Source organism: Neophocaena asiaeorientalis, unplaced genomic scaffold (assembly GCF_003031525.2).
Source record: "Neophocaena asiaeorientalis asiaeorientalis breed wild unplaced genomic scaffold, Neophocaena_asiaeorientalis_V1.1 scaffold504, whole genome shotgun sequence".
Classification (NCBI taxonomy): domain Eukaryota; kingdom Metazoa; phylum Chordata; class Mammalia; order Artiodactyla; family Phocoenidae; genus Neophocaena; species Neophocaena asiaeorientalis.
The window spans coordinates 6,002,800-6,019,445 of record NW_020174438.1 but is presented as its reverse complement, the minus strand read 5'-3'; the positions used below and the strand labels follow the sequence as shown (position 1 = coordinate 6,019,445).

The 16,646-nt window shown below is 37.7% G+C and overlaps 1 protein-coding gene across 3 annotated transcripts in view; it reads right to left on the bottom strand.

The window, feature by feature from the left end:
• The window catches only part of STK33 (serine/threonine kinase 33), a 162,824-nt gene that overhangs the window by 29,894 nt on the left and 116,284 nt on the right, over nucleotides 1-16,646 (bottom strand). For all 3 annotated transcript variants that reach the window (XM_024756995.1, XM_024756996.1, XM_024756997.1), the window contains 3 exons: nucleotides 15,653-15,728; nucleotides 11,487-11,599; nucleotides 10,946-11,031 (listed from right to left, as the gene is read on the bottom strand). In XM_024756995.1, the coding sequence (XP_024612763.1) occupies nucleotides 10,946-11,031; nucleotides 11,487-11,599; nucleotides 15,653-15,728 (275 nt within the window). The remainder of the gene's footprint in view (nucleotides 1-10,945; nucleotides 11,032-11,486; nucleotides 11,600-15,652; nucleotides 15,729-16,646) is intronic.

Here is a 16,646-nt window from a genome sequence, read left to right as displayed (position 1 = left end):
CTTTATTTCCTGAGACTCCTATTATATGCATTTTGTAACTTTTACTTTCAATTCCTTATAGCTTTTATTTTTTCAATTTGTTGATCTTCACCTGTTCCCTTCTATAAAGTTCTATTAAAGTTCCATAATCTGATCATCTAGTTTTTTTAATTCATTCTTCAGCTGCACCCATTTCACTACTGATCCTATATAACTGTATCTCTATTTTAACTATTATACCTAAATGGTTCTACCTGGTTTTGCTTTATCATTTCTTGCTTCATATTATTAACATCTTCCCTTATCTCTTGTAGCATGTTCATCTTGTTGACTTCTGAATTCTTGAACTGCCTATTCTAAACTCTCCTAATGGTGTGTGAAATGTGGCCTGTTAGCTCATACTCCACAGGGAGTACTGGCTCCTCAGGAGGACAGACCAGAACCAGGCCTTCAGCCCCAGGAGCTCAAAATCCCTAGGCACCAAAGATCTGCCCCCACCAAGCAACTCCTCAGTTCAGGGTTTCAACCTTTTCAAACTTCTCCTCCAAGGAGGAACAACCCAAGGAGGAGGCACTTCTAAAAGTATAACCCACCTGTCCTAGGGTGTGGAGGCCAACAGGTAAGTCAATGCCTAAATCCAATTCCCACCCATTTTCCTTAGCTTCTCACTCATGCAGGGCCTCAGTGCTGCTCTGATTTTACTTTCTACTCCTGTGAGAGGACAGGCAACAGCGTCGCGAGGCAAAGGGGAACTTGGGTTGTTTTTGTCTTCCTATTTTACTTCCTTCCCTGGCTGTAACCTCACTCATCATACATGCCAGCTCAGAATATCCCCTTATCTCCCCAGGGGTTTTGCACACTATTCTCTGAATCCTGGTATCATGAGGTTTCTCTCTAAAGTTATTCTAGGTTTAATCTTCAGAGAACATGCAGAAGTCTGTGCTAATTCAGTACCTTGTCAGGAACCAGAGCCTCCTCCAGCTGGCCTTTCACTAGGTGGTTTTTGACATATAACCCAAACAGATTTAAAGAAATGAGTGACACTGCTACATCAAAATTCCTTCTACTTGTTTATAAGGTTCTCAGTGCTTACATCTATGAAAACTGAAAACAATAATACAATTGATGCTGAATACTGTCTCTCTCTAACATTAAGTAACATTCAATCATGGATGGATGGCTATCTGGGGGGAAATGTAGCCCTATCCATCCACTAAACAGATATTTTTCCAATACAATTTGACTTATGTTTGATAATTACTAACAATTATAATTACATTCCCTTGATCAATTATAAACAAATAATTAAAGTCACTCAAATAATTTTTTAAAATTTAGAGCCCTAGGGTCACGAGAAATAAAAACAAAAATATAAATATATATTTGAGCTGTTTTTTGCAAAATGAAACAAATGATAGGGTGATTAGTAAAAAGTCTTTCATGCAAAAATATATAATACATTGGGATAAATGCAATGGAAGAAATGCAATACAAAAACAAATTCAAAGAAATGAATGAATAATCTAAAGTTTCTTTTTTAAAAAAAATTTTAAAAATTTATTTTTTTATACAGCAGGTTCTTATTAGTTATCCATTTTATACTTATGAGTGTATATATGTCAATCCCAATCTCCCAATTCATCACACCACCCCCCTCCCCGCCACTTTCCCCCCTTGGTGTCCATATGTTTGTTCTCTATGTCTGTGTCTCTATTTCTGCACCGCAAACTGGTTCATCTGTACCATTTTTCTAGGTTCCACATATATGCATTAATATACGATATTTGTTTTTCTCTTTCTGACTTACTTCACTCTGTATGACGGTCTCAAGACCCATCCACATCTTTACAAATGACCCAATTTTGCTCCTTTTTATGGCTGAGTAATATTCCATTGCATATACGTGCCACATCTTCTTTATCCATTCATCTGTCAATGGGCATTTAGGTTGCTTCCATGACCTGGCTATTGTAAATAGTGCTACAATGAACATTGGGGTGCATATGTCTTTTTGAAGTATGTTTTTCTCTGGGTATATGCCCAGTAGTGGGATTGCTGGGTCATATGGTAATTCTATTTTTAGTTTTTTAAGGAACCTCCATACTGTTCTCCATAGAGGCTGTATCGATTTACATTCCCACCAACAGTGCAAGAGGGTTCCCTTTTCTCCACACCCTCTCCAGCATTTGCTGTTTTTAGATTTTCTAATGATGGCCATTCTAATTGGTGATACCTCATCGTAGTTTTGATTTGCATTTCTCTAATAATTAGTGATGCTGAGCATCTTTTCATGTACTTCCTGGCCATCTGTATGTCTTCTTTGGCAAAATGTCTATTTAGGTCTACTGCCCATTTTTTGATTGGATTGTTTGTTTTTTTGATATTGAGCTGCATGAGCTGCTTATAAATTTTGGAGATTAATCCTTTGTCAGTTGCTTCATTTGCAAATATTTTCTCCCATTCTGAGGGTTGTCTTTTCGTTTTGTTTATTGTTTCCTTTACTGTGCAAAAGCTTTCAAGCTTCATTAGCTCCCGTTTATTTTTATTTCCATTTCTCTAGGAGGTAGGTCAAAAAGGATCTTGCTGTGATTTATGTCATGGAGTGTTCTTCCTATGTTTTCCTCTAAGAGTTTTATAGTGTCTGGCCTTACATTTAGGTCTTCAATCCATTTTGAGTTTATTTTTGTGTATGGTGTTAGGGAGTGTTCTAATTTCATTCCTTTACATGTAGCTGTCCAGTTTTCCCAGCACCACTTATTAAAGAGGCTGTCTTTTCTCCATTGTATATTCCTGCCTCCTTTAAAAAAGATAAGGTGATCATATGTGCGTGGGTTTACCTCTGGGCTTTCTATCCTGTTTCATTGATGTATATTTCTGTTTTTGTGCCAGTACGATACTGTCTTGATTACTGTAGCTTTGTAGTATAGTCTGAAGTCCAGGAGCCTGATTCCTCCAGCTCCATTTTTCTTTCTCAAGCCTGCTTTGGCTCTTTGGGGTCTTTTGTGTCTCCATACAAATTATAAGATTTTTTGTCCTAGTTCTGTAAAAAATGCCATTGGTAATTTGATAGGGATTGCACTGAATCTGTAGATTGCTTTGGGTAGTACAGTCATTTTCACAATATTGATTCTTCCAATCCAAGAACATGGTATATCTCTTGTAACTGATTTCTAATCTCATAGCGTTGTGGTCAGAAAAGATGCTTGATATGATTTCAATTTTCTTAAATTTACTGAGGCTTGATTTGTAACCCAGGATGTGATCTAACCTGGAGAATGTTCCATGTGCACTTGAGAAGAAAGTGTAGTCTTCCATTTCTGGATGCAATGTCCTATAAATATCAATTAAATCTATCTGGTCTATTGTGTCATTTAAAGCTAGTATTTACTTATTAATTTTCTGTTTCGAAGATCTGTCCATTGGTGTGTGTGAGGTGTCAAAGTTATATATGGGTCTTGTTTTTGTATCCATTTAGCGAGCCTGTGGTTTTTAGTTGGAGCATTAAATTCATTCACGTTAAGGTAATTATCCATATGTATGTTCCTGTTACCATTTTCTTAATTGTTATGGGTTTGTTTTTGTTGGCCCTTTTCTTGTGTTTCCCACTGAGGTGCTCTGGTGGGCAGAGCTCAGTAAAACTTTAATCCGCTTGTCTGCCGATGGGTGGGGCTGAGTTCCCTCCCTGTTGGTTGTTTGGCCTGAGGCAATCCAGCACTGGAGGCTACAGGCTCTTTGGTGGGGCAAATGGCGGACTCTGGGAGGGCTCACACCAAGGAGTACTTCCCAGAACTTCTGCTTCCAGTGTCCTTGTCCTCATGGTGAGCCACAGCCACACCCCGCCTCTGCAGGAGACCCTCCAACACTAGCAGGTAGGTCTGGTTCAGTCTCCTATGGGGTCACTGCTCCTTCCCCTGGGTCCCGATGAGCACACTACTTTGTGTGTGCCCTCCAAGAGTGGAGTCTCTGTTTCCCCCAGGGAAAAGTCCTGCAATCAAATCCCACTAGCCTTCAGAGTCTGATTCTCTATGAATTCCTCCTCCCGTTGCCAGACCTCCAGGTTGGGAAGCCTGACGTGGGGCTCAGAACCTTCACTCCAGTGGGTGGCCTTCTGTGGTATAAGTGTTCTCCAGTTTGTAATTTGATTTTATTGTCATTGCGCCCCTTTTACCGTCTTATTGTGGCTTCTCCTTTGTCTTTGGATGTGGGGTCTCTTTTTTGGTGAGTTCCAGTGCCTTCCTGTTGAAGATTGTTCAGCAGTTAGTTGTGATTCTGATGCTCTCGCAAGAGGGAGTGAGCGCACATCCTTCTATTCTGCCATCTTGAACCTATCTCTCAACTGCATTTCTAAACACTTCAATTCCTGGCTGTGCCTCCCTGGGAGGATCCTGAGCAAACCCAGGTCCTGTCCACATGTAGCCCCAGGTTGTCCTGAAGCCCAAATCCCAGCAAGTCCTATGGAGACTGAACTCCTGTTGCAAGGACGCTGGCCCTTCGAGTCCCAAAGCGGAGGACCTGGTGGTGCTTGAGGAGACAAAACTCTAAAGTTTCTGTTAAAGGATAATTTGTTCATAAATTTTTTAAAGTGGATGAGATGGAGGTGTTATATATGTAAAAAAAGTTAGATTTATTTTTAATTACCAACATTTACAATATATAGGAAATTATATCCCTTGTAATTATTTACATTTATGATGAAAAACTTTTAAGCTCAACCTAAAAATATCTGAAGAGATTCGTTACTTTTCAGTCTTTCTGAAATTATTCAAGCACAGACGTTTGAATATACTGTTCCAAAAAGCACCTCATTCTTCTTCCAATCTACAAAACCAGTAAGTCTTCTATACTTTTGTCTTACCCCATTTTCCTAGTCACCTGAAAAAGTTTTTATTCCTTTTACTCTTTTATCTAACATTTCTTTTTAGTTGAAAAATTGTGTTGATTGTCTTTCTAATGTCTATTTCTCTCTTCTCCTCTGTTCCGTTCTCACTGCCCTCGTTCCAATCTTTATTATCTCACCTGAGTTCTATTTCAGTTCTCCAACTTTACTTGCCACTCTGCAAACCATATCACACATACTGTTGCCAGATTATTCTTCCTGAAGTTCTGTCTGCCCTGGCCAGCAATACATCCACCAACCCACTAACTGATAGAGTTGACCTGTGAAGAATCTTAGACTCTTGCTACTTGTTCCCAACCTGCTCCAATGCCTATCCTGTTCTATCTCCCCATTAAGATCCTGTTTCTGCCCTTCAGCCATGATCTGTGCATAAGGATCCCTCAAATTTATTCCTAGGGCCCTTCTGGCTTCACACTATTTCAGCCAGGATACTGCATTAGAAGAGGAGCTCCCCCCTCAGAATAGCCCACAGACCCCATCCAAGTCCACTCAAATCACTCCACAAGGGTTGAAGGGACAAAGCAGAAAACAAAACTCACATAAGTTCAGCTATGATCTGGTACTTCAGTGCCTTTCAGTAGCAATCCATTGTCAAACAAGTCAAATACAAAGTCTTCTCTATGTAGGCCAAGGTCTAGAGCAAAATAGCCCTAATCTGCCTTTACAGCTTAATTTCCCACTACTTTCCTACACGTCTTCTATGATTCTAAAAAACCAGAACTACTAATATACTTCATTTTTTCTTTCTCTATATCTTTGTGAAGTTCTTCCTATCTAGAATCCCCTGCCTTACCATAACTCCAACTTTAATTTCTACTTTTACCCATTTATTTAGAGTCAGATCACATATTACCTTCACTTTAAGTGGTTTTTGTAACCCCCTAAAGGGAATAATAGCTCTCTTCTTAAAAACCTAATAGTACTACTACTATACTATATATAATATATATTTAATATACATTAATAAGTACAAATATGATATAAATATATAATACATATTTTATAGAATATATATTTTATACAGTATATATTATATATATATATATATATATATATATAAAATATGTATACACACACACACATCATATACTCATTCTCTGCCTGTGTTTTTGTTTTAAACTTTCCACTATGCTTTGGGCAACCTGTAGGAAGGGACTATGCCAGACTCATCCTTGTGTCCTCCACAGCACATAGTAGTTATTCAATAAATATTTGTTTGAATTATTAAGTATATATCAATCACTGAATTTTGAGTAAATGCCCAAGGTTCCTGGTTCATGAGCTTCCAAACATAATTCTTATTTATTAAAAAACCTTCATTAAAGAGGGCCTTCAAAGCGTATTCATATATGTAAGATAATTCAGAATTTAAGAATAAGTAAATATATCAATAGTAAAATAAAGGTAAGAGACTTAATATATTTAGGAAGAAAATATACAGTAGGAAAAAAAATAGGTATTAGAAAAATTACCAATAATTAGTTAGGTATCAGAAAATTCCAATTCTTTTACATAGAGTGTACAGGCTAAAGGTTAAAAGCTAATGACCAAAGCCTAAATAACAGTTTGTGAATTAGTGAACAAGGACCCTGTTCACACATAGGAAAGAGTGTTCTGAAGTTAGACTCCACAGTTCATTACAAGAGCATTTGTAAAGTGTGACTAAAAAGCAAAGTACACTGTAATTTGTGGTAAATCACTCAATGGGAGAGACTGTGTTTTATTCGTCTTTGTACCCACATAGTGCCCGATGAATTAAAATCAAAAGACACTTGTTACAGTCAACATAGACGTTTAAATGACTGTTGTCCCATTTAAAATAAGCCGCCCTGCAAGACTGACGCGCTATAATAATAATTTCCTTCTGTCAAAGAGCTTGCAATTGTTCCCCACTATCTATGGCAGGAAGTTAAAACTCTTTAGCCTGGGACTCAAGTGCCCTCACAATTTTCTTTCCTCTTCTAAAGTCTTATTTCCCACTTCTTTCCTTCAGGCATCTTATTTGTCAGTCAAATTGAACTCCTGATTTCACACTTGCTTGCCTCTGTATCTCTCTGTTCATCTGGTAATTTCTTATGTCATTTATCATTTTCTTCCTTGCTTTGTATCTTATACATAGCTTGTTTTCCTTATCATATTGTAAGTTCCTCATGTCAGAGACCAGGTCCTATATGTCTTTAACTATATTTTATTACCTAGCACAGGGCCTGGCACATGGTAGGCACACACACAAAAAATCTGTTGAAGGAATTACTGAATAATACCAGTAGAGCTCAACTCTGGAAACTACTTTTTGACAAGCCATAAAAGAAAAATGCTTTTGTTAATTTATGGCAGAGTTCTTAAATATAAGCAGGCATTAAAAATACTGGGGAAACTTGTTAAATATGCAAATTCTTGGTGTTAGTTGTTACCAGGGGACTTAATACCAAGGGGCAACCGTAACTATCTTAATAAGGAATGAAGTCCTGAACCACTGCTGAGAATGAAAAGGGCAAAAAAGAAGAAAAGGATAAAGAGGATAACAGGCACACTCTTGGCAGTGGAAGTCATCATCAAACTCTTCCTTTGTAGTGAAGTCATTATTGGCTGTTTTTCCTTGCATCTGATCTTTGACTTTTTTTTTTTTTAATATCTGGTTTTTTGTTTTGTTTTTTATAAATTTATTTATTTATTTATTTTTGGCTGTGGTGGGTCTTCGTTGCTGTGCACAGGCTTTCTCTAGTTGCAGCGAGCGGGGGCTACTCTTCGTTGCGGTGCGTGGGCTTCTCACCGCGGTTGCTCCTCTTGTTGCAGAGCACGGGCTCTAGGCGTGCGGGTTTCAGTAGTTGTGGCACATGGGCTCAGCAGTTGTGGCTCGCGGGCTCTAGAGTGCGGGCTCAGTAGTTGTGGTGCACGGGCTTAGTTGCTCCGCAGCACGTGGGATCTTCCCAGACCAGGGCTTGAACCCGTGTCCCCTGCATTGGCAGGCGGATTCTCAACCACTGCGCCACCAGGGAAGTCCCGATCTTTGACTTTTTAAATCAGGATGACAATATCTGTTTAAGACCCATTCACTTAAATGTACATAGCGAAGCAATGATTATTTTTCTCAGAATACTTTTCAGATATGTACTGTATTTCAAAATGTACAATATATAGGTAAACCATAGAAACTTTTTATCCCATAAAGCTCTTTGAAAAGAATGTTACTATTTGTTCGGTACTGGAAGATCAGTTCTGCTTATAAAGCAGTAAGGCACTGAGAGAACTAACGTGTTCTCTTTAGATTATTTCAAACAGGATATGAATTACAGGAAGCAAGACTTCAAGTGGTTAAGAAGAAAAGAGTTTTGCCTTTCCGAAGTTTACAAAATGCCAGTATTCTAAACTTCATACACTGAACTCCTTAGGATAGTCTGATATAGTACACGCTATCTGTCACTTCTCTATCCATTTGGCAAAGACTAGATAGAGACAAATGCTACAGAGGCTCAAAAATGGAGACTTCTGGAAAAATGACCAAAGCCAGAAATAAAGTTGTACTAATTAGAAAACAAATAATTAAATGGCCAAACCCGAATGTTGTGTGATGCTGAAAAGAGATAGATTTCTAAAGCATACCATCTGTTTTACAGTTTTTATTTTGCTGTACTGCAAATCTACTCAGTAGTTTTGCAATGATCTAGCTGCTAACTCATTTGCACAATTACTTTAGGCCAGAAATACTTATTGCACAGAATCATTTGAGAGTTCAACACATTCACAGAAGAGGGCAGATATAAACCATTTTTGAGTGAAGACAATTTCTTTAGTCCTTAAAGAAAATGTTATTAAAAAAAATGATTAGAAATTGCCAAAAGAAAATCAGAATGCTATCACTATAAATTTATGGTATCTAAACCTATCTGGGCCTTCAGGGTCACCATCAACCCCTCTGTTGGCCATTCTAATGAAAACTCATTCTCATCTTGACCCCTCAGCAGCATTTACCTGGGAGCTGACTGCTCCTGCTTTCTCAAACACTCTTCTCACTTAACTTCCTTGGCACCACCCTCCTGACTTTCCTTCTTCCTCATCAGCTATTCCTTTTCAGCCTCCACTGCTAGCTTCTCCTCTTCTAAATGTTGTAGTGTTTAAGGCAGGGTGCTGAGGCCTCTTGTCCTTTCTATATGTATTTTCTTCCTAACTTATCTCTTCAGCCCAATGGCTTTACATGGCATCTATATACTCAGGAATCACAGATTTATATCTCCAGCTCATTCTTCTCGAGTTCCAGGCTCATACATTCAATGATCTATTTGAAATCTCCACTTGAATGCTACATAGGCATCTCAAAGTTAGCATGTCTCATATGGAACTCTTGACTCACCACTCTTCCCCCAGAAAAAAAAAAAATCTATTTCTCCTACAGTCTTCCACATCTCAGCAAATGGCACTACCATCCAACCAGCTGTTAAAGCAAAATCTAAAAATCATCCTGATACCTCCCTTATCCTTATCTCTTATCTGATCCATCACCAAGCCCTATCAAATATACCTAAAAAATATATTACATTTATTTCTCTTCAACTCTATTGCTACCACCCTGTCCAAGCCACCATCATCTCTCAACATTACTACTGCATTACAAGCACATCATGTATCTGTGGTACCTAACACAGTGTCTAGCAAGTCACAGATGTAAAATAACTTTCTGCATAGATAAATATTACTTAGCAACATTCCTACGTCTCTAAGACAATCTCTAATTTCCATTCTCAGACATTTTCTGACATGCCTACAGATATTCATTTACTGAATCATCTACTCATCCAGCAATTATTTATTATTGTATTAATTGGTATTAGGTTTAACTGCATATTTCACAGTATCTCAAAGATGACAGACATTTGTCTCCTGCTCATATAAAAATGTCTGGAGGTAGGCAGTCAAGGGCTGGCATAGCAGCTCTATATGCTAAGAGCCCTGGTTCCTTGCATCTTGTTGCTCTGCTATCCCGTTTATAAATTCCACTCTATGATCTAATATGGCTACTTAAACTCCACCCATCACAGCTGCATTTCAGTCACTAGGGAAGAAGATGGATGTGAGGAAGGCCATACCCCCTCCATTTAAGGACACTTCCCAGAAATTGCTCCTACCTCCACTTAGATCTCATTGACCAGCACCATAACTAGCAACGATGGGGAAGAATTAGCAAAGAAGGCAAGATAGCAATGTTACCAGCTAAAAGCCAGGATCCTCATTTCCACAGAAGAAAGAGAAAATAAATACTGAGAGGTAGTAGCATCCTCTTCCAAAGTTCCTGTTGTGACCAGGTAATGTTCTGGGTACAGGGATACAAAGATCAGTAAGACATAGGGTCACAAGGGCTTCCCTGGTGGCGCAGTGGTTGAGAGTCCGCCTGCCGATGCAGGGGACACCGGTTCGTGCCCGAGTCCGGGAAGATCCCACAGGCCGCGGAGCGGCTGGGCCCGTGAGCCATGGCCGCTGAGCCTGTGCGTCCGGAGCCTGTGCTCCGCAACGGGAGAGGCCACAACAGTGAGAGGCCCGCGTACCACAAAAAAAAAAAAAAAAAAAAAAAGACATAGGGTCACTGCTCAAGGCATTAGTCCAATGGGGGAAAGCAATATGTAAATGAATAATTACTCAAGATTTCAAGCCAGGCAACAGACACTGTTAGAAGACCTTGGCTTTTCTGAATCCCTGAAGATTCCTTGCATCCAAAGAGTTGAAAGAGAAGTAGATGTTTCCAGTGCTTTACATCACTAAACTATACAGACTGCTTCAATATTCCACAGCTTTAATAATGGACATTTCTCAGCTCTATTTTACTGGATTTGATACAAAAGAAAAGTTCATTTAAACCTCTATAAACATATATAAACAACTGTGGTAGTAATTTTAACAGTTTGAAAATACCCATTTCAGAAATGTGGCAACACTCAATAATTTTTTTAACTTGTCAGAAGATGAAACTAAATGACTGTTTTAAGAAGACTATATATAAACTACAAGGCCAGATGAGAAGAAATAAGCAATGACAGCATGCCAAAAAGAAAAAAAAGAAGTAATACTGTAACTTACCGTTAACCACTGGTTATCTAGTAGTTCCTTAGCTGTGATTCTATGAGCAGGATCTACTTTCATAAGTTGTTTCAAAACACTTTTAGCTGCAAATAAGGGAAAAATCCTGAAAGTCTTATTTATCTCAACTATAATTAGTACCACACATTTTCCAGTTTATTTAGGATTAGGTCTGTATGATATGAAGGAAACTTCTCAGTTATAAAATAAATATCATCAGTACCAATGGCTAGTATTAAATAAAGTTTAAGGCCTATAGTGAGGTTTTATTGCCTGGATTACCTGGTTTATGGCCTATAGTAAAAAATTAGCTAGATGATCAGCAAATTTCCTCTTCAATTTTTATTATGCATTTTCTGTTTTTGCTGAAAGTTTCAACTATAACAAGCACAGTGAAGATATCACTATTACCACAAGTAGACAGTGTATTTCTACAAGTAAATTTAATGACTAACCAGAGATCTAAAGTATCTGAATTACTGGCTGCCTTTCTTATATTATGTATACTTGCTTTAGTAAATAATAACAAATCTATACTTACCAGAATCACTTATGGAATCCCAGACTGAATCTTTAAAACGTAGTTCTCCCTTTCTTATTAACTCAAAAAGCTTCTCTTCTGAGCTTGCCATAAAGGGTGCTTCTCCACATAATCTACAACAAAGACAGTCGTTTTGTTAAGATTTGTAAAAAAATAATCAGAATGAGGCTATTAAAAATTAAGTTTCCACAGGACTTGGAAGTAGTGGTGCTTCATATTTAAGTAAAGGAGAGAAAGAGGTGGGAACTTCTCTGGATGTAGAAATGGAAGCGAAGGGCTTTTGCAAGATCTGTGCTAGGCTCTTGTATACATTGGAACTTCCACATTTGCAAATGACCCAAAGCTCTTCCAGGTGGGGAAACACTAAAGGGTTAAAATACAGAAAGGTGTGTGAGTTTAAGTGCACAGTAATAGTGGTGGATGATAGAGGAGAAACACTTCAACGTGAGCAAAGGTAAGGTAACACCCTAAGGTACATAATTCACACTGGACTTACAGAAAGATAGACAGAGTTATGAGAGTCTAACGAGAGTTATCAGACTCTAATGACCATGTAAGAGTTTTATCTGTGGTAAAATGCTACACGAATGTTAGTGATAGTAAGAATAACCCTGGGGTCTACAGGCTCTGAGTCAAAACCAAAAATCCATTAAAATGGCCACAACTCTTCAAAACTGATACATAAAATGAAGAAAATCTGAATGAGGAAAATCAGTCTGGAAGGGTGAAAGCTGAGTATACGTAACAACCAATATCAGTAAAGCCATGTGTATACAGTAAACATGGGCTTATTTGTAAATTCTGTAGTACGGGGACTGAGCCCTTAGAATCTTTTAAAGGAAGCACCGTGCTATACTTTACAAAGAGCATGGCAAGCCTATGCTTCAATAGGTGATCTAGTCCAAAACTACAAGAACATGCATAAAAGTTGCAAACGTTGGCCATCATCTTTATCATCAACCCCAACATCTGAGGGCAACCCTGTAGACAACAACCAGATTTTCCCAATGACAACCAGAGAGAAGTTGGATCTGGACTCATCACAGAGGCAACTCTAACTCTGTATGTCTATTCTTCAACTCTCAGGATTATACTTTTCCACTTTACTATGGAAACAGTAAAATGGCAGAAGTCCATTACACTTCCCAAATGCTGGTCTATTATGTACATAAGTATAATGTATAATGATCTCCAGGTCTCTTAACAGATTTTTACTGATTTTTGTTTTTAGTCATATTTTTCTTAAAGTTCTTAAAAAACCTTTCCCATGAATATTTTTTGAATAAGTCTAAATTTGGTAAATATCTTACATGACAATGATTTTCTGGGGGGGGAGGGGGAGAGCTGTTCTCATCCTAGTAATTTATCAAACTAGGCTGGATAACACAGCTTTTCATTTACCAATAGGTTCTTGTTAAGTGATAAATATTTATTAAATTGTTCTGCAAACTCTCATTTTAATACTTTTTATTTCTCCAGCTCATTCTGACCCTCCTCTCTCTGATCTTACTTGCCTTACTACTGTTTAGTTTTAAAATGCAATAAAAAAAAGCCCAAAAAAATGGTCTTATGGACAATTACAATCTATTATAGCAAGTACAGGCCAGCAAAAGCCTGGCTCGTTGAGTCTGTTAACAACCAGTGATATGCACATTCACCAATTTCTTAGCTGCTCCCACACTGCCTGACTAGCATGCAACTATATAGCTCAAGGGCTACATTTTAAAAATTCCACTTTTTTCTGTCCTTTACAATTTTATTCACACAAAATGTATCTAATGGTTGGTCAATCAGCAGCGTATGAAATTTTATGATAGCAATTTTCTGCACATCCAGAAAAGGGAATCCAAGACATGAAAAATGCCTCTTAAAGCCTTCCGATTATTTTGCTTCATAGGAATCAAAACAGCAAAAGATAGTGCCCATAAAGAGTATTTATGTCAATTTCACCTTGAGAAAGTATGTTATCATTGTCCAATTAAGTAGCAATGAAACAGGGGTAATTGATAAACAAGAAAATAACCCCCCTGGAGAAGGTAATATGTTTGCGCCCTTGTTGAAGGAAATTGTCTGTAAGACCACTGGGCTCAGGCAGATTAATGAATATGCACTGATTAGCTAAGTAAGAGTCTACTGTAAAGAAAAAAATATGTCATTATTATGATACGCAGTCACACTCAGAAGCAGAAAAATTAAAATTACATCTTTAAGTAGGAGAAAAAAATTTAAGGTATGTAATATGCTATCACTTCCCTTAACACCAAATTCAAACTAAGAAGGCAGCAAATACCACATGAATGGTGTAATAATAGTTCACATGTATTATGTTTGACTTGTGTTGTCCAGGAAGTCGTGAGAGTATAAAACACTAATTTTAAACAGTTGTATTTTTAATTTAAAACTAAGGCTCAGAATTTTAATATGATTCTAATCAGCACAGAACAATGATCAAAAACTTTGTGAATACATTTATACTTTATGCAATCTAAGCGGTGATATGTCAGCTATCTGAGTTACAACTACGATCACAACGTCCAATTTCTACTGCCTGTGTATTCCATTTCACAGGACTGTGAAAATATAACTACTGTGATGTCAATATTTAGAAACGATCTGGAAGAGGTAGTGCACAGTGAAATCTTCAATATGACCATAAAACTAATGTTGCATCAACATAAAAATGTTCATATTCACCAACAGGCAGAACAGTGACCACTAACTTTTCAGAACATCTCTTAGACAATTCACTTTAATTCAATTTAACAAACAAATATTGAGCACTGACTACATGTCTACTATTGTACCAGATACCAGGGATGCAAAGATGAATCATATCTCTGTCCTTCATGGAATTTAGAGTAAGAAAAACAGGTACAATACACATAATATAATAATTATATTCCATTATAATCTAGCTTTTAAAAGTGCAATGAGAACACAGAAAAGTGAACAATTTATTCTATCATATTTACACATGTGCAAACTTTCCTGATTAAATACGCTCATTATTTTGTTTTTCTTTCTACATTACTGTTTTACATGCATCTTTGTCTACTGCCTTAAATTCCAAAAAGTATACACATAATGAATGTAGTAACTGCTGGGGTAGAGTAGGACTTAGGGAAATAGAAGTCTTTACTGTGTGAGCTGGACACACCCAGGAAAGAGGTTAGCAGAGAAGAAAAAAGAACATCTAGGCAGAATGAGCTGCATGAGCAAAGACCCAGAAGCATGCAATACAGGGTGCCTGAGTCATAAGGAGTGGCCTAGAGTGTCCACCAGCACAGGGTAAGTGAATGGGAACACATATGCAGACCAAGATTAGAAAGGCACTCTGGAGCCAGGCAGTGGAAGCTTTGTGTTACGCCATGCGGGGATGCTCTGAGATTTTTCTACAGCAAGGGAGAATTACCAGAGGTTGTTAATGAGGAAAGTAGTACAATCAGATTTGTGATTTAGAAAGACAACTCTGACAACTGTGTGAAGGGTGAACTCGAGGCAGGAGAACCGACAGAAAGACACTGTAATCTTCTAGAAAGGGATCGTAAGGAGAAATGATACAAGTGAAGAGAAATGAAATAATAGGTGAGGACACTTGAAAGGAAAAATACAGGCCATGGGGTTTGACTGAATCTTGAGAGTGAGAAAGAAGAGAGAGCAAGAAAGGCCAACATTTTCAGTAGCATGAAGAGAAGTAGAAACAACAGAATACTCCCTGGACCCTGGGCTGAACCTTTATCTGGTTACTGCCCGCTCCTCACACGTGCCCTGTCCATCAGGTGGCTCTAGTGCCAGGTCCCAGGACCTCCCTCTACCTGATGCTCTATAAGTGAATCTCTTGAGAAAATACAAAGAAGCTTTTGTTTTGTAGCAAAGGATCAGGGAGGTGCTGAGGCAAGTTTTTCATGTGGCTCAGATCATATAGTGCATTGTAGCATTTATAGATCAATGAAAAGAAAGGCCGAAAGTTATAAATTGATTGTATTAAAAAAATACCTAATGGATGCACCTGACAACTAATAAGACACCTGTTAGAATGACTTCCCAACTGTTTCTTTAGTCGCTTTCTTAAAACTATATTGTTTAGTTTTAATTTAAAGTCTATGTAATTCTACTGTTAGGGATCATCCATTCATTTTAAGTTGTACATTTAGCAGGGTACTTACAAAATGTACATTATGACACCTATGCTCCAAATGTCACACTGCTGGCTATAGTCGTGGGCATTGATAACTTCAGGGGCTGCCAAATAAGCAGAAATAAAATAATATTAATAATACAATAAATGACTTTTAATGCTTAAACACAAAGCATGAAAAATGTGCTGATGTGCTGTAATTTATTCCCCCACAGGGAAAAAGAGAACCAACAGCAGATGTTAAGTGAATAATGTATAGGCTTAACAACTGATGTCTCTGTATCCTCACCCCTGCTATTTAGCTTCTAATGGAACAATGGCACACACTGTATAGCTAAATGCACAACTCTTCATCTCTTTCAAATTGTTAAGAAATGATTTTGCAAAGATTGTGTAGTTATAGTAGAAGACAACAATATCTCAGTTCTTTGCCAAAAACAGAATTGAAAACATACCTTAAGTAGATACAATTTAAAACAAGCCCAATAGGTAGAAATCTGGATTTACAGAGAAACTAAGATAAACGGTTATAAATCACTTCAGTAAAATAACGGTAGTAATAATAACATCATAGCACTCCTATGGCAGTATGAATTATCTTCCACATTTTCTAAATGAGAAAACTAAGACAGAGAGCTCCTAGAACATAACTTGATCAAAAAGCCAATTAGTCCCAGGATGATGACTAGGATGCAGGCACTCCTGACCCCCCAACTCTGGGCTACTTACTTACAATGTGTCCACAATAGGGTTCCTTTAAACAATCTTCTCAAAGTAGAACTTTTTTTTTTACTTTGAGGTAGCACATTTTTTAATGATTAGGTTTTTTATAATGGCTGGCTTTCTAAAAAGTCACATATGATATTCCAGGAATATGTCTATTATACTTCTACAGCTAGGTAGCACCACACAGGGCCGACTGTAAGTTATACGTGGATTCACCCCTGCGTCGTTCAAGGGTCAACTGCGTGTATTTGAATAGAACTTTAAAATTTACAAAGTACTTTTGTATAGATGATGTT